The sequence below is a fragment of the Sus scrofa genome, chromosome 9 (genome assembly GCF_000003025.6).
Source record: "Sus scrofa isolate TJ Tabasco breed Duroc chromosome 9, Sscrofa11.1, whole genome shotgun sequence".
NCBI lineage: Eukaryota > Metazoa > Chordata > Mammalia > Artiodactyla > Suidae > Sus > Sus scrofa.
Genome location: NC_010451.4, coordinates 90,594,940 through 90,613,763, shown reverse-complemented (window position 1 = coordinate 90,613,763; position 18,824 = coordinate 90,594,940). Strand labels below are relative to the sequence as shown.

Below are 18,824 nucleotides of genomic sequence, written 5' to 3'. Positions count from 1 at the left end.
TTTGAACTTTCAGCTTTTTCTATAACGTAAAGCTGCTCTTAAAAAGTCTATTAATTAAAATAAGCATACATGCTTCACCAAATGTCCGGGAGAACCATACATCCCAATTTTTATCTCAAACCACTAAGAACTATGATCTATACCATGTAATTATGACATCCAGGGGCTATATGGGGGAGCGCAGTCGTCAATATCCTACCTGTAGTCTAGGATTGATAGTAAAACTGCCCACCATCGGATTCATGCAGGCAACATACTGACAGCCATGGATTTCTTTAAGCCTCACTTTCTGTCTGTCATACCTGCAGGATAGAAACAGAACCTTAAACTCCAAAGCTCTAGATGACAAAACAACAAAACCCACTGGTTCATAAAGGACTTCATCACGAATTGTCTCCTTTGATCTTTATAACTGCTCTGTGATGTGGAGCTTCTTACCCTATTTGAAAGACATAAAAACTAAAGATCAGAAAATGGAAGGCAACACGGCTCCTTTGATGCCAGAATCAACACATGGAGCTGGATCAATATGTACTATTACTGTTTACTGATTCTCATGTGAGTCTGGTTAGAAGTCCCCACAGCAAGACCAGGGGGCTCTTCCTCTGCTTAACATCATGGATGGCAGGCTGCAATGCCCAGACAGCACCAGAGAGTTAGATCCCACAGGATAAGGTCCAGCCTCTCCTAAGTAATTTAGTGTGAGTTAACATAGCAAGGAGATTAATGCCTAAACCAGACAGTTTGTGTTTCTAAGATACCTTTCAATCCAATTCTCCCAAAGATACAAAGAAAATCTCTTCCATTTAAGCTGAGCCACAGGGGATGCAAAGTGAAACTCAGAAAGTATCATAGAAAATGCTCCTCCGAAGAGGAAGAAATTGGGGATAATTCCACTTTTAATGGTTTATCCATAGTAATAGTAACTAGTCAGTAAAAAATTAAATACAGAGAACCACTTACCAGTGTCCATAATCAATATGCTGTCGAATCAGAGTGTGGGGCTGAACGGTGCCATATAAGTCCACTTCAGGCATGTTCATGTCATCAATAAAATAAACCATTTTTTTATTTCCTCCTGGACCATAGTTACGACCAGCTTTTTTCTCTAGAGGTTTCTCAAGAATTCCTGAAACCAACATAAAACTCTGTCCGCCAATCAGATAAAATGTAACCTTCTGTTTAACTATAATAAAATATAAAGATATTTATATATAGGAGTTCCAGCTGTGGCTCAGTGGTTGACGAACCCCACTAGGATCCATGAGGATGCAGGTTCGATCCCTGGCCTCGCTCAGTGGGTTAAGGATCCGATGTTGCCGTGAGCTGTGGGGTAGGTTGCAGATGCAGCTCGGATCTGGTGTTGCTGTGGCAGTGGTGTAGGCCAGCAGCTGCAGCTCCGACTGGACTCCTAACCTCCATATGCCGTGGGTGCGGCCCTAACAAGCAAAAAAAAAAAAAAAAAAAAAAAAAGGGAGATATTTGTATATAAATATAAAATGTAATCTTAGTCCCTTTTCCTTATTTTTCCTCATCCTCTGCCCATTTCATCCACTCTATGGCTTCAAGGACCATCTCTCTGCAGGTTAGTAGCAGAAGCATTTCTCTGTTCACCTCCTTCTATGTCACACTCTCTGCCAACTTCCCTCCTTTCGCCAGAGTTCACCCTGCCTCTCCTTTCCTACAGAGTCAACATCTGCAGCATGGTGTCACACTGGCCATCACATCTGAGACAACACCATCGCTGACCTTTCCACTTTCCTCCCCTGTACCCACTGTAACACATAAACCACTGCCAGTCCAGCCAGAGCCTGGTGCAGGAGTCCTCCTTTATCACCCCTGTAGTAGAGTCTATGGGCAGCTTAAGAATTTCTCATCTTAAATCATCAGGTGTAGAAGTACAAGAGGATACTGTATGAGGATGTTACCCTGTGTATACACAAACTTACATTTCTTCATCTGCCTATCTGACTTTGTGCCAATATGTTTGAGAGAAAATAACAGATAGAAAATCCTGAAGAGTGTGGATCTGAGGTGTACTATCTAATTATGTGCCCCTTCTCTAAATGGACTGTAAATTGCTTGAGGACAAGGAACTATACCGTGTTCATTTCTGTATTCCAGATGACAACCACAAAAATAAGTAACTAGTAAATGAACAAATGAATAAATGAATGAATGAATGAAGAGATACAGAAGAATAAATTAACAAACCCCTCTTCCAAGCAGCAGATCTGCACTTGCAAATGTTTACTGGACATTAGTACTTATTAGCCATAGGCAACAGGATGTCTGGCTAACACTAAATATGTCTGTTCCCAAACTCAAGTTAATATACCTCTTTGCCACTTACGACTCATCTCTTCTTTTTAGCCTTTTATGCTTTTTATAGGATTAACACTTGCTGGATAAGCCAGATGCAAAGCCTGAATTTAATCTCTCCCTCCTGGTCCTTATCTGCCCAACCACCTCCTGTAAAGGGTACCTGGTGTCTCTTCTGTTTTGCTTCTGCAACTCTAGTCCAGGACAACATTTCATCCAGCTAATATACTGCTCAGGGGCACTGGCCTCCCCACCACAGATTTCACCTCCCAAAGCAGAGCTTGCACCTTGTCAGTTCCTTGCTCCTCATCGATGGCTCACCATTTCCTACCATGAGAAATAACTTCTGTTCAACTTGCACCCCAGCTGTCTCTATCGTTACAGAGACCACCCACCTCGGTTGCCTGGGATGATGCCAATTTTAGCATTAAAGAAATCTATATACCAGAAATCTCCCCAGTCTTCAGCTAACTAGACAACTGGCTACTCCATCTATTATATAACTCTAACCCACTACTCCAGCCTTTTCCATATCTTCTACATGATCACTCTCTTCAGTCAACTTAGAGGTTCAATTCATTGACTATGTCCCACAATTTTCTCTCTTCTGTCTCTTGCTTTAGCTGCTTCTTCTATCCTAAGTCCCATTTTTGCCCACATACCACCTCATCTCAAAGGTCTGAAATCCTTTCTTTAGAGTACACTAGCTCTTTCTATTCCTCATGCTAATAGTCAATGTCTAAATCTATTCATGTCTGTATCCCTTCCAAGAATTAGCAAGGCGAACTTTGTTCAACTGTTGAATTGCAGCCCTAATCTTCTATTTGCAAGTGACAAAGTGATCTCTTTTTCTGTGTCTGCAAATGAAAAACATGTATTGTACACAGTGTCTCAGTAAAAGTACATAAATAATATATATTTGCTCAAGAAATGAATGAAATACTTCTGAGTCAGCTTTTCCACAGCTCCATTCACAAAAATGAGGAAGACTAATGATTAAGAAAGAGACTACAGAAAAAGCACCTTTGGCTGAGTTAATGATGTCAGTGATAAGAAAATGTTATTAATCTCTCCTTATAGAGCCAAGGAAACAGCAACAACACACACAACACAAAAAACACATTCAAGGCAGCTTAACAGGATTAATAAATTACTCGACAATGGGGAGATTTGCTCCCCCTTCCACACCCCCACAACAACATAACCTGATTATTCTGTTGGACTGAATGACAGATTTACCAGGACCATCTTTTTCTTCTTCTTTTTTTGGCCTTGCTCACAGCATATGGAAGTTCCCGGGCCAAGATTGAACCCGTGACACAGCAGTGACCCAAGCCAGTTCAGTGACAATGCCAGATCTTTAACCTGCTGTGCCACCAGAGAACTAACTCCACTACCAGCTCTTTATATTTGTTTTTCTCAACTTCTCATGTCTACTTCATTTGTCCTTCCAGACTCAGAATGCCCCAAACCTGTGTGGTTCTTTTGATTACACTGATTTCTTTATTCAACAGTTAAAAATTATTCTTACAGTTCTTCAAAGATTGAACACCAACTGCTCATGGCCTGTCATTTCATCAATACAGTTTAAATGAATTTTCCCCTAAATTGATCTCTTATCTGTAAAGGTAACCAGAGTGCTCTTCCTTGAGTATATTATTATTATTATTATTATTATTATTATTATTTTGCCTTTTCTAGGGTTGCACCTGCGGCATACGGAGGTTCCCAGGCTAGGGGTCTAATCGGAGCTGTAGCTGCCGGCCTACACCACAGCCACAGCAATATGGGATCCAAGCTACATCTGCGACCTGCACCACAGCTCATGGCAATGCCAGATCCTCACCCCACTGAGCAAGGCCGGGGATCGAACCCACAACCTCATGGTTCCTAGTCGGATTTGTTAACCACTGAGCCAGGACGGGAACTCCAGCTTGAGTATATTCTCATGTTGCCAAGGCTCCACGAAATTGATTAAAGGTAACCAAATGGTTGAGTGGCAAAGCAATGAACACTGGTGATATACATTCTTGCTGTTCTAAAGAGTAATAACCCAACTCAAGTCATGAATGATAATAAAAGGCCAAATTCACAATATTTAAATAAAGTATATTTACCCAGAATGATGAAAAGTAAAAATTCACGCTCATCCAAATGCCTGAAGTCTAGACAAAGTAATCGTCTCTTTGGGCTGTGTGTCCTGGCCATAAATAACAGTTTCTGCTGTCTGGTTTCTGGAGTATAATCAGGAGGAGCACTTACTTTGCAGAGCCGCAGATGTTGTATAGTAGTTGAAAGGCACTCGCGACACTATATAAGCTTCAGAGAGACTTGTCAGCATGTCACCCACAAAGACTGTTTTTCCCACTCCAGCATTTCCCACCAGCATTAGTGGCTGTCCTTTCTCAAGCAACAACTCTATGAAATATCTGAGCCGAGTGGTCTCCGATGTGTGAACCAGAACTCTCTGGGTGGGGGTACGGGGGAAAAGAATAAGAGACAGGTCAGAGAGGGAGGCATGGCAAAACTTTCTATCTAAACCAACAAAGTCTTTTTAGAATTGAGACCCAAAGAATTCTTAGTTATAGTTAATAGCCAGTAGGAGCGATCCCACACCATTGGAAGGACTGTAAATTGGTGCAACCACTATGGAAAACAGTATGGAAGTTTCTCAAAAAACTAAAAACAGAACTAGCATATGATCCAGCAATACCACTCCTGGGCATCTATCCAGAGAAAACCATCATTTGAAAAGATACATGTACCCCAATGTTCACTGTATCGCTATTTACAATAGCCAAGACGTGGAAACAACTTAAATTTTTATCAACAGAGAAATGAATAAACAAGACATGGTACATATTACAATGGAATGTTAGTCATAAGAAAGAATGAAATAATGCCATTTGCAGCAACTTGGGTGGACCTAGAATTATCATACTAAGTGAAGTTAGACAGAGAAAGACAAACATCCTATGATATCACTTATGTGTGGAATCTAAAAAAAGGATACAAATGAACCTATTCACAGAACAGAAACAGACTCAGACTTTGAAAAACTTATGGTTACCAAAGGGGTCAGGTGGTGGAGTGCGGAGGGATGGACTGCGGGTTTGGGATTGGCATATGAGGTCTATGGAATGACTGGCCAACAAGGACCTGCTGTGGCACAGCAAACTCTACCCAATATTCTGTGATAATCTATGTGGAAAAAGAATCTGAAAGAGAATGGATGTGTATGTACGTGTGTAACTGACTCACTTTGTTGTACAGCAGAAATCATCACAATCTTGTGAATTAACTGACTTCCATAAAGCTTTATTAAAAAAAAAAAAAACGAAACAAGACCAGACTTAGGAAACACAGACTAACAGATAAGATCAGGAAAAGGGGAAACAGACACAGACACATAGGATAGAGAATCCTGCATGGTTATTAAAAGAGAGCTAACAATTTCCTGCATTTCTGGGTGGCCAAATTAGAAAGGGAGTAAAAAGCTACTTGCAGGATTCATACTGCTCATAAGAAAAACACATGGACTCTGTCATGGATAAAGTTATTCCCTGTGAGGTTAGCATATACTAACCACTGCTGAGTATTTTATGGATCATCTGAGATCTTCTTCATGATAATAAGTGCTTACTCAAGAATTTCATTAGAATCCAGGGATGCTGTCAGGACCTGCTTGAAGGCACAGAGTATTCTGTGCTACACTGGACAGTCCTAGATGACCCTTAAAAATTAGGGTTGAATTCTTTAATATTTTTTTCCTTACGGCTGCTAGTTGTCATCATTTGCTTTTTAATTTGGCTATGAATGTCAGCCCTTTTCTCCACACATTAATACCGATCATAAATACTGAGAGCTGAGTGTGTGACAGGTGCTACGCCAAGCCCTTTCCATGCATTACCTTATATGATACTCATAACAAACTTATGAGGACTGTTTTGTTATCAACTCCATTTTAGAGATAACAAAGATGAAGCTTAGAGAATACTAATAACTTGGCCAAAGGCATAGGTGGTGGTACTTAATTCAAACCCAGATCTGTTCAAAGCCTAAGCCCTGTCTTATCTACCACCCGGAACGCTCTTCAAAGCATGCACTATACACATGTGAACTGATGCCTCAATTTCTCTGTTTCTCCATATGTAAAAGTCTCATAACAGTCCATGCCTTAGAGAGTGATTGGAAGGATTAAATTACTTAATCTATGTAAATAAAGCATTTAGAAAAGACCCTGACATAGGATAATGTAATATTAATATTTGCTATTATTATTGACCCAGTAAGTTCTCCTCTAACATGTTAAGAAGCTTTTAATCAAATAACCACATTTGATGCAATTGTGTATAAATAAGACTACAAAGTCCTGATAGTTTCTCTACTGAATAAAATACATACTGGTAAGGTGCATCAGCCTCATGAAACCATTTTTCTCAGTCTTGTGTGTGTGTATGTGCGTGTGTGTGTTTTTTTCAGTTAACTACAAATCCTCCGCTTTCAACCAGCTAGGTGATATTGCTGGGTCGCTGAAGTCTACATAGAGCGAGCTGAAACAGAGATTTCAAAATCTCTAAAGCAGACAGAGCAGAGCTTGTTGGTTGTCTTCCAGCATCCATTCGCCTATTTCTTCCCGCTTGTCAGAGCCCCACTTTGTCCAAGTCTCTGCCCCTCCTCCGCACAGCTTCGGTGCTCAACCCAGCTCCTGCAGGGGTGTGATGTTTCCTAAAAGCTGATTATGGTAACCTGATTACCCTGGCCCGAGACTGGGCTAAGGGTGGCCTATGACCCCTGAAGAATTGGATGTGGGTGGCAGTCTGCTCTGGGGCTTCTGAAAAAGGTTTCTTGACTCTTGATAAAAAGATATGAGAAAGTTCTTCTTTCCCCCTAACTTGTTTCCTTTCCACTCCTGGGGCTGCCGGAGTCATGCTGAGATCAGGAGGGACACCAGTGTTCAAAGGAGGCCAGTGTTAAGGCAGGAAGACCTGCATTCGTGGTGATATTGCCAAGTCCAAGGGCCTTCCTACCTCTGAATTTCTTGCTTATAAAATGGTGTCCTCAGACTTAAGTGTTAGAGGTTGAATTGTGTTCTCCCAAAATTCCTACGTTGAAGCCCTAACCCCAGTATCTCAGAATGTGACTGTATTTAGAGATAAGGTCTTTAAAGGGGAGATTAAGTTTAAATGAGGCCAATAGAGCAGAGCCCAACCTATACTGACTGATGCTTTTATAAGAAGAGGAGATGTGGACACATTTCAAGACAGTGTCCAGGGATATGTGAGCCCAGAGACAAGACCCTGCGAGGTCACAGCAGAAGGTAGCCATCTACAGACCAAGGACAGAGGCCTCAGGAGAAACCAAATCTGCTGACACTTTGAACTTGGACTTTTAGCTGCCAAGTCGGTAAGAAAATTAACTGATGTTTAAGCCACTCAGTCCACGGTAGTTTGTTATGAGATTCCTAGTCCACAGACAGAGTAGGCTCCTCTTTCAAAATGACTGGTGTCATCATCCACAAAGATTTTCTCTCGTTCTGTGTCTTTTCATTTTTTTAATGGTTTCCTTTGCTGGGCAAAAGCTTTTGAGTTTAATTAGGTCCCACTGGTTTATTTTTGTATTTATTATCATTATTCTAGCAGGTGGATCAAACAGGATATTGCTGTGATTTATGACAAAGAGTGTTCTCCCTATGTTTTCCTCTAGGAGTTTTATAGTATCTGGCCTTACATTTATGTCTTTAATCCATTTTGAGTTTTTTTGTGTGTGTGTAGTGTTAGAGAATGTTCTAATTTGATTCTTTTGCATGCTCTTAATCTCCAAAATATACAAATAACTCATACGACTCAACAACACAAAAAACAAACAACTCAACTGAAAAATGGGCAGAAGGCCTAAATATTCCTCCAAAGAAGATATACAGATGGTCAGCAGGCACATGAAAAAATGCTTGACATCACTAATTATTAGAGAAATGCGCATCAAAACTACCATGAGTTACCACCTCACACCGGTCAGAAAGGCCATTATTAACAAGTCAACAAGTAACAAATGCTAGAGAGGATGTGTAGAAAAGGGGCCCCCCCTACACTGTTGGTGGGAATGTAAACTGGTACAACCACTATGGAAAACAGTATGGAGGTTCTTCAGAAAATTAAGTATATAACTGCCATATGATCTATAGGATACAGTGTTACCATGAGCTGTGGTACAGGTCACAGATGCACCTCGGATCCCACAATGCTGTGGCTGTAGTATACGCCTGCAGCTGCAGCTCCAATTCAACCCCTAGTTTGGGAACTTCCACATGCCCTGAGTGCGGCCCTAAAAATCAAACAAACAACAAAAACAAGCAACCTAAACATCCATTGCCAGAGGAGTGGGTACAAAAAATGTAGTACATATATACAATGGAACATTATTCAGTCATAAAAAGAATAATGCCATTTGCAGCAACAGGGATGCATCTAAAGATTGTCAAACCAAGCGAAGTCAGAGATAAATATCATATGATACCACTTATACATGGAATCTAATAAAAAATGACACAAAAGAACTTATCTATAAAACAGAAACACAGATTTCAAAAACCAATCTCTTGGTTACCACTGATGAAACCACTGGGGGGGAGGGAAGAATTGAGAAGGTGAGAATAATCTATACATATATACACAGTACTGTATAAAAAGATAATTAACAAGAACCTACTATATGGCACAGGAAAATCTACTCAATAGTTTGTAATAACCTGTATGGGAAGAAAGGATGGATATGTTTGTATGTATGACTGATTCACTTTGCTGTACACCTGAAACTAAGACCACATTGTAGGTCAACTATAGGGCAATATAATTAAATTTAAAAAGAATGTGCTCTGAAGTGAAAAAAAAGAAACATACAAGAAGATTAAATATTCATTTAATGGCTTAAAGGGTAAAGGAAAGAAGTTATCTGTGAAAAAGCACTGTTTAGGAAATTTACATTAGGATCAAGAACAGAGAATCACTGAGCTAACAGAAGTATGCCTCCAATTTTTAGAAAATCACAACATTTCTAGAAAATATAAATAAAACTGTGACCACAGAATTAAGTTGAAAAGACAAATTGTAGAGATATACTAATCATCTTAGCAATTGCTCCTATAACTGAGATTCTTCTCTCCAAAAGAATACCTTCTATGCAGACCATGCCGACAGTAATTTATTGATCAGGCAGGAAGAGACAGATTGCTCAAAAACAAACAAAAAAGACTCAAACCAGCACAACATGGCTCGAAGGTCACCTTATTCCATACACCTACCTGCAGAGGGACTTCTGGATCCATAGTAAATTTGGGGATTTTATCAGCCCAAGGCAAGAATTTCTTAGTTTTGTGGTCCAGGTAATAGTCAAAAATTGTTCCCTGGGATGGAAACTTAACTGCTTTCATCTCTTTATGCCACCACCGACTGAATTCAGCTTGACAACCGGAAAGCTAAGGAAAACAAGAGAAAGTCTTATTGCAGACTTGAAGGCAATTCTGAGTGCATACAGAACCCCTGCAAATCTGGCTCAACACAGAGCATTTGCAGTGTACAGAGTCATGATAACAGACGGGATTGAGTAACTGACCCAAGAAAAAGAAATAACTGGAAGGAAGTTATAATGAGTGACAACGGCATTGAGGCAGAAAGTTAAAATTGACATACATCTATCAGGTACACATTTTTTATTTTTTTATATAATGATTTTTATTTTTTTCCATTATAGCTGGTTTACAGTGTTCTGTCAATTTTCTACTGTACAGCATGGTGACCCAGTTACACATACATGTATACTTTCCTTTTTCCTCACATTATCATGCTCTATCATAAGTGACTAGACATAGTTCCCAGTGCTACACAGCAGGATCTCACTGCTAATCCATTCCAAAGGCAATTAGTCTGCATCTATTAACCCCAAGCTCCTAATCCACCCAACTCCCTCCCCCTCCCCACTGGCAACCACAAGTCTATTCTCCATGTCCAACATTCCTCATTTTACCATCAGTTCATGGAGATATTGATAGAAATAAACACCAGTGTTTGATAACCACTGTCTCCAACTTGGTGGTTACATGATAGCTCATTATTAAATTGAATCACCTAGGGGTGATCTCAGGTTCCTCTAACCTCTATGTTAATAATATGAAATAATTATTTCAAAAAAAAGAACTTTTTTTGAAATAATTAATTTTTAATTTTGTTTTTGTCTTTTTGCCTTTTCTAGGGCTGCTCCTGTGGCATGTGGAGGTTCCCAGGCTAGGGATCTAATCAGAGCTGTGGCCACTGGCCTACACCAGAGCCACAGCAATGTGGAATCCGAGCCGTGTCTTCGACCTACACCACAGCTCACGGCAATGCATCCGCAATCCTTAACCTACTGAGCAGGGCCAGGGATTGAACCCGCAACCTCATGGTTCCTAGACAGATTTGTTAACCACTGAGCCACAACGGGAACTCCATGAAATAATTATTAACGTAGAAAGCAGAGTAAGGTTAGAGGAACCTGAGATAACCCCTAGGTGATTTAATTTAATAATGAGCTATCGTGTAACCATCAAGTTAGAGACAGTGGTTATCAAACACTAGTGTTTATTTCTATCAATATCTCCATGAATTGATGGTAAAATGAGGAATATAATGACAGAGAAATATTTTTCAAAATTAGGAACATTATTGCTTTAAATATGGCACTTTATTGAGCTTAGAACATTCCTGAAAGTTTTGGTGTTAAAATATTCTTTCCTTTATAAAATTATAGTTAATAATAAGTGGTCATTTTGAAATAAATGCCCTTATTTAGAAGAGCAAACAGATGGTAACCCTATATCATTCCTTCAGATCACTACTGAGTTTTGCTGGTCTTTGAAATTTTGAATCTGGGAGGCTCTGCAATGAGGGATAGAGGGATGGAGAAAGGCACCAACTTGGTTTTCTAGCACAGCACAACTGAATGGTCCAGCTGAAAACTCCATAAACTCCTGTCTACAGAGACAATTACATTGCAGGAAATAGCTTTTCCTGGCTAGAAGGTGATTGCCTCTATAAGGTAATAGGTCTAAGCCCTTTGCTGCTAGATTAGGGTTTGGAAAATGGAGGAGGGGAAACTGCAGCTGGGTACTAGCAACTAACACCCCTTTCTAGATCTAAAGGACGATGTGGCCCAGGGATTCTTACAGCCACAGGACGACTTGGCAGAGCGAGTTTTGGTGAACCCTAAAAGCACTGTGTATGTGCACAGCACTCCACACTCTCATATTTATCTAACACTTCAGCTCCCATTTTTCCCCAGGGGATTCCTGAAACCTGCTTTTACTTTGGTGTCCTCCATGGTTTTGGAGACATCCACGGACTATGGCCCACTTTCTGTACTAGGCTGACCACTCACGCATGTAAAGACCAACAAGTTGGCTAGAGGATAGGAAAGCATGTTTGGGGCTGAGAGCGGTGATCAGCCTTAGCAGGGAGCACTGACCCCACCATCTTCCAGACTAGTTGAGCTCATATTCCTACCAACCAGCACTCATGCGTCTAAGTGTCTCAGGTCATTTATGTTACTTTCAGATTGGTGTCATGGGGTTTTTTTAAAATCACCTTACAGAAGTTGGTCTGAATGAACCAAGTTGGTTCAGAAGGTATTACTCATCTGGCACCATCCTCTGTAGGCAGGATACACAGGACTCGTGTTTCACATCAAAGTTTGCTTCACCCTAATTACCATGTCAGCAACATGATTTTTTTTTCTTTTTTCTTTTCTTTTCTTTTTTTTTTTTTGATGCCACATCCTCAGCATGTGGAAGTTCCTAGGTTAGGGGTTGAATCCACATTCTCAAGGATACTAGTCAGATTTGTCTCCTCTGAGCCACAAAAGGAACTCTAGCAAAGTGATTTTGATGACAAATTTTCATATCATTCATTTACTCAAATGCATTTGTTCTAGAGTGGGGAAGAAATCAGAATTTCTGCCTCATGGAGTTTACAGGGAAGAGCAAGAGGGAGATAAGAGGAGGCGTGGTGGAGGCAGGGATGAAGCCAAGAAAAAGAGAAATAAATAAGTAGGTGCCTTGAAAGTCAGCTTTGCTGAAAGTGAAAGTCACAGGTGAACCGCTTTTAACTGGATGGTCAGGGAAGCCATCCTTGAGAACAGGCAGAGACCAGGGAGAAGCCCATGCCAGGACGAAGAACGAGGTGTGTACAGGACCAGTTCCAGAGGCCGTGTAAAAAGCATTAAGTTTTCAAACTGTATCTGAAAAGCAAGAGGAATAATGTTTTGAATAATGGAATGTATCATATAATTCAATTTACATTAAAAAAAATCACTCTGAATGCTATGGATTATGGGGTGAGTACAGATGCAGAAAGAGCCGTGAGGAAGCTCCTTCGGAAACCAAGTGAAGAAAGATAATGACTGTTTATAGGAGGCTCAGGGAGAGCTGGCAGGAGCCAGAGTTTGGAAGGTGTTTGCAATGGTCTGGGTTAAGAACACATGTTGAGTCTGTCCGCTGCAGTGTGAACTTGCCTCAAACATTAGCCATGTGTCCCCAAGTGGACTAGCTTAACTAAATGTCTGTCAGTTCCTTTTTTGTCAAAGAATAGTTACACCTCTACAAACAGGTTTCATTTTCACTGGAGATTCAATGAGCTAGACTATTAAAAGCCCTAAGCACATCCCCTGACAGATAATGGGCACTCATATGTGTTGAATGAATGGCTATCCTAAGACTACTTTCTGAGTCTGCTTCATTTACTTATTTTAATATAATGATTTTTATTTTTTTCCATTATAGCTGGTTTACAGTGTTCTGCCAATTTTCTACTGTACAGTATGGTGACCCAGTTACACATACAAGTATATATTCTACGTTTTCACATTATCATGCTCCATCATAAGTGACTAGACATAGTTCCCAGTTCTACACAGCAGGATCTCATTGCTAATCCATTCCAAAGGCAATAGCCTGCATCTATTAACCCCAAGCTCCCCATCCCTCCCACTCCCTCCTCCTCCCCCTTGGCAAGCACATGTCTATGGCCATAACATCCTGAACACGCTTGATCTCATCTGAGTCTGCCTCATTTATGTTTCCAAATTCACAGCCTCTCTTTTGAATGCTCACAGTTAAAGCCTTCCTGAAAATTTAAAGAAGATGATGTTGACTATTAATTGGGGAGAGTGTCTGGGAGAGGAAGGTCTCTGAGTGATGCCCAGCTTCTGGCTGGAACCAATGGCTGGAGGGCTGCCAGGTTTGCCAACTACAAAAATGAAAAGAGACTCATCTGGGAGGAAGGTGTGCTGTTACCATCAAGAGTAGAGCAATCTCAGCTGTCAACATACTGTTCATGCAATTTTACCTGCTTGCATGGTCCTGGAAAAGGAAAAAACTCTGTGGGGTGAGTCTGCATGTGGTCTCGAGGAAGGAGAAATCCACACATGCTGTAAATTGTGCCTTTGAGAAAAACCATGTGAAGTCACCCAACACCGATTCTTTTGCCTTTTTTTTTTTTTTTTTTGTCTGTCCTTTTTTTTTTTTTTTTTTTTTTTTTTTTTTTAGGGCCGCATCTGCGGCACATGGAGGTTCCCAGGCTAGAGGTCCAATTGGAGGTGTAGCCGCCAGCCTATGCCAGGGCCACAGCAACGAGGGATCCCAGCCGAGTCTGTGACCTACACCCCAGCTCACAGCAACGCCAGATCCTTAACCCACTGATCGAGGTCAGGGATTGAACCTGCATCCTCATGGACGCCAGTCAGGTTCGTTAACTGATGAGCCACTACGGGAACTCCCCAACATCGATTCTTTAATTGCACTAAGACCACGCTTGGAGATTACAGATGGAGATGTGGCTCCTTGGATGGGTCAGAATAAGATCTAGGAGGCCAAGTGAATGCCAGGTTTATTTATAGATACAGTTTAGGGTCACTTAGTGACTGGCCCACAGGTTAGAGCAACCATGGATTTTAGAACCTACGGTGAGTAAACCAATAAATGTGGGTCCCTCTTGGCTGTGAGGCCTTCCAATTTAAACTCTCTATTTACACCTAGAAACATGTAGGGAAGCCTGGAAGATATATGCCATCTATTTCAGATGCAAAGATTCAGGGATGCCCACAGCAGCACTGCCATGAGCGATCCCAAGGTACCACGAGTGGCTTCTGGAGACAGGTGCATGTGAGCAGGAATCCTGGTGTTGTCATTTCTCATCAGTCATGTTCTTTCTCCTCTCTGACCTTTGTCGGCACAGTGAGGACACCTTAAAGAATTACTGTAAAGGTTACATGAGAAAATCTGTACCGAGGTGCATTCGAGAGATGAGACGTGCAAATGTCTAAGGTGAAAAACTCCCACTTTGCACTTTGGCAAGTCTAAGCAGTATGTGTGTGTGATGTGTATTGTGCTTGTGCGTGTGTGTGTGTGTGTGTGTGTGTGTGTGTGTGTGTATGCACCTGTGCAAGTTCTCGTCTCAAGTGTTTTGTCCAAAAGAAATCAGAAGCAACAAGGGAACTATATTGGCTAGGCATGACAGCTTCACTTCAGGCCAAAGGAAAGAACAATGGAAAGCAACTTGCCTGAAGGTGACTCTGGTTCACAACACTTATCCCAGGAAACATGTGCGCCACTGCTTAGAGGTAAGAGGACAAGAGGCCTGGAAATGAACTTGAAGATTATGTGCTATGGACTGAACTGTCTTCCCACCACAATTTGTACGTTGAAACCCTAATCCTCAGTGGATGGTATTCGGAGACAGGCCTCTTGGGAGTTGGGAGGTGATTAGATGCGGGCCTGGGGTGGGGTCCACATGATGGGATTAGTGCCTTTATAAGAAGAGACACTGGAAAGCTTTATCCCTTTCTCTCTCTCTGCCCTAAGAAGACACAGAAAAAAGCATCTGCCTGCAAGGCAGATAGAGGGTCCTTGCCAGAACTTGCCCATGCTAGTACCCTGACCTTGGACTTACAGCCTCCAGAACTGAGAGGAAGTAAATTTCTACTGTTTAAGCTACCTAGGGTATACCATTTTGTTACGGCAAGGTGGTAGTTCAGAACAATCTAAAGATGATACACTCCTGAATTAAGGCTGTAGGGACAGAGAAAAGGGGACCGACTTGACATTTATTTTCTAACTGAAAGGACCTGATGGCCATGGGACAGAGAAACAAGAAGGATGTCTCCTAGGTTTTTAACTAGAAATGCCTGGAGGAATATATCACTGGAAAATAACGATGGAAGAGGAAGAGCAAATTTGGAGGTGGTGCAGATGAAGCAAAGGATGGAACTTTGAGCACAGAAAAGAGAGCTGGTGGAGGGCTATGCCGCTGACCTTGTCAGCCAAGGTTAGAACCGCCAGCCTGAGGGGCCCACTTAACAATGCACAGAATTGGAGACAGCGGGGGAAGTAGGGTAGAGTTACGGTAACATTAAACAAACAAACAAACAAACAAACAAAAACACCATAGGGATCATTATATTTCCTCCCAAACAAAACTGATTCTGTAAACTCTTTCTCCACATACCTGATCTTGTGACAGAGTGCCTCCGAACGCCCAGACACAGGCAAAGACAAAATAGACCTCATACACGTCCTTTGGGCTGTCAGAAGGTACATTTTCAGGAGTCAACAAACATTCCAGCAGAGTACAAACAGTCTAAAGAAAAAGAAAAAGCCATTCTTTTAGTTAGGGCAACATTTTTTTTTTAATGGTGAAGGAGGTTCACAGGACTCATTCAAAAATCCACTGTACCCTTAAGCGATTATATGACCTCTGTGATTTGCTACCTCAGGAGACACAAATATGACTGCCTTGGGTTTCTGAGTCAGCGATGAAAAGCCTTGGCCACTTTCAAACAATGGTCTAGCAACAACAAACAATTTTTAAAAAACCTACTATTTTGACGTCTCCAATTAATAATCATTGTGATGAAGAGAAATACATGCAGACAAAAAGAATCAATGGCAAGAGCTGTGCTGTCTTTTTTATACAGAAGTCATGGGAATAACTGTGCCGCCTTTTTCATAAATTAATGGGAATAGCTGTGCTGTCTTTTTTCATACTACACATAGTATTCTACAGCTGACTTACTTAAAAACAAACTAAAGGCATTTTTCCTTTTCCGTAAACGCTGTCTGACACCATCGCTGGGAATGGAGGCACTAGATGGAAAGGCTATTTAAGCATTTCCCTCTGCTGGTCATTTAGATAACCCACTTTCCCTTAGTCCTTTGGCAGCTGTTTCCCCCACCTGTTGTCATAAATTTAGAAAGTCAGACTGGCAGCCTTAGCCTGTGGCATTTTGGGGACATGAGACTAAATTTAACCTTGGAAGAAATGCTGCTCAGGAACTTGCTCTTGTTGCCCTGCAGGTGAAACAGCTACGTGCTCTACTTGTCTGAAACCTCCTCCACGGCCAGGGCAATCAGTTCAGTAATGAGGGGAACACAGCCGCTGCAAAGTCTGTAGTCATATGAAATAATGACCATAATGAAAGTGATTTTTAGCTAGTTCTTGAAAGCCCAAAAATAGTAATCATGAATTAGCGCTGTCACGGACCCTCCAAACTCATGCTACACTCTCCCCAGTTTTTGGAGGCAGCAGTAGACTTTTTTTTCCAGAATCATCCACATAGCAGTGGAGGCTGTAACAAATCAGTCCTGTGTGTGCCTTGTCCTCCCAACCTGGAAAGAGGAAGAAAATCCATGGTAACCTGGGAAATGGGTCCTGGACATAATTTGGAAGTGCTTTTAAAATTTAAATAGTTGAGCACCTGTTCTATTTTTAAATCTCTCTCTTAATTTCTGTCATTTTATATAGTACTATATTTGCCAGTTTAAAATAATCTTCCAATCAAATCATTCACCAATTTTTTTTAATCAAGAAAAGCAATGTAAAACTCTGAGGCTTTGCTATTTCTCAGTAGAAGCCACACTCATCTAAAGAACTGTTAATATCAAAATAGACTGAAAAGTCTCAGCATATTATGCATTGATTCAAACACGCTAATAACTCATATGATTTTTCTATTTTCTCCCTAACAGTTCCTGGAAGACATTTTAAGCTCTGTGCCAGCAATTATAAAATCATACCATGGTGGATATTGTGAAAGAGTTAATACGCCTTACCAAATGCAAAGCAAAAAGTTTCATATATTGGAAAACTTCGTACATTATTTTTTGAAGTAGACTTTTAAAAGGAATGAAATAATGCCATCTCTAGCTACATGGATGGACTTTGAGATTACCAACCTAAACAAAGTAAGTCAGAAAGACAAATACATAGAAGTCACTTATATGCGGAGCCTAAAATATGACACAAATGAACCTATCTGCAAAAATGAAACACACTCCCATCATAAAGAACAGACAAGTGGTTGCCAAGGGTGGGTGGGGGCTGGGGGGGGCTTGGAGTGGGATGTTGGGATTAACAGATACAAACTATTATGTAGAGAATGAACAAACAAGGTCCTACTATATAGCACAGGGGACTATATCCAATATCCTGTGTTCAACCATAATGGAAGAAAACATGAAAAAAACCCATATTATGTATGTGTGTATATATACATGTGTATGTATAACTGAATCACTTTGTTGTACAGCAGAAATTCACACAACATTGTAAGTCCACCACACTTCAGTTAAGTTGCCTCAGAGTTATTCTCCTGTATACTCCTTTGTGTCTCAAAATTATGCCATAAATAATCACAGCAAAAGAGACTACTTTATACAACAGCAGCCAAAAAAGAGTGAAGGATAAAATGCCCTTTCTGAACACTACAAAAGCAGCAAGTCAGAGCAAAAGTCATATTAATTCTTACTGACCTATTTTCACACTACTCGTCAATGAAAAAATTCACACCACAGAGAAACACAAATACACAAGTCAACTTGAGAAAGAACACGATACTTGCTTTTTGCAAGTATTACACCAGAGGAAGTCTAATTAGGCTAACCACATAATTAATTCATTATGAATAAATTCAGACCTGCTTTCAGAAATAAATTATACCTCAGATAATTACTGTTGAAGACTATCGTTTACTTAATTGGTGTGTGAATTATCCCCAAACCTGAACTTTCTCTTCTTATTATGCCTGTGACTAGTTCTAATTTAGCTTCAAACAAATTCTGTAACACAGTAACTTCACGGGAGCAAAGTACTTCCAAACCAATTTTGCTCCTAAAGAGAAACAAATAAAGGTTTCTAATTGTAAACCTTTTGTGAAGTTTTATATTTGTAAAGGCTGGGGATTGTTTGTCTTCAAGCTGAGATTAAGATCGCAACCTTGGTTTCCCCTGTGCCCTGCATTATTTTCATTTGCTGCCATGACAACGCATCATATATACTCTTCACTCTCCCCAGCTGTCTTACCACAAGGGTGAGAAAAAGTCTACCCCTGAAATATTCTAAACTCTCCATTAGACTGAGCTGGCCTGAGGATGATTTGGGGGGGGGGAGAGTGGGAGGTCTGTGGGACCCACAAGATGGAGG

The 18,824-nt window shown here is 40.8% G+C and overlaps 1 protein-coding gene across 10 annotated transcripts in view; it reads right to left on the bottom strand.

Annotated features, from left to right (window-relative positions):
* The window catches only part of DNAH11 (dynein axonemal heavy chain 11), a 348,284-nt gene that overhangs the window by 154,564 nt on the left and 174,896 nt on the right, over positions 1–18,824 (bottom strand). For 8 of the 10 annotated variants that reach the window (XM_021063431.1, XM_021063432.1, XM_021063430.1 and 5 more), the window contains 5 exons: positions 15,852–15,983; positions 9,623–9,796; positions 4,585–4,789; positions 964–1,129; positions 200–302 (listed from right to left, as the gene is read on the bottom strand). In XM_021063431.1, coding sequence (XP_020919090.1) covers positions 200–302; positions 964–1,129; positions 4,585–4,789; positions 9,623–9,796; positions 15,852–15,983 — 780 coding nt within the window. Of the gene's footprint in view, positions 1–199; positions 303–963; positions 1,130–4,584; positions 4,790–9,622; positions 9,797–15,851; positions 15,984–16,079; positions 16,108–16,418; positions 16,599–18,824 lie in introns of those variants that run through there. The other 2 variants (XM_021063437.1, XM_021063438.1) reach the window with 2 other exon arrangements.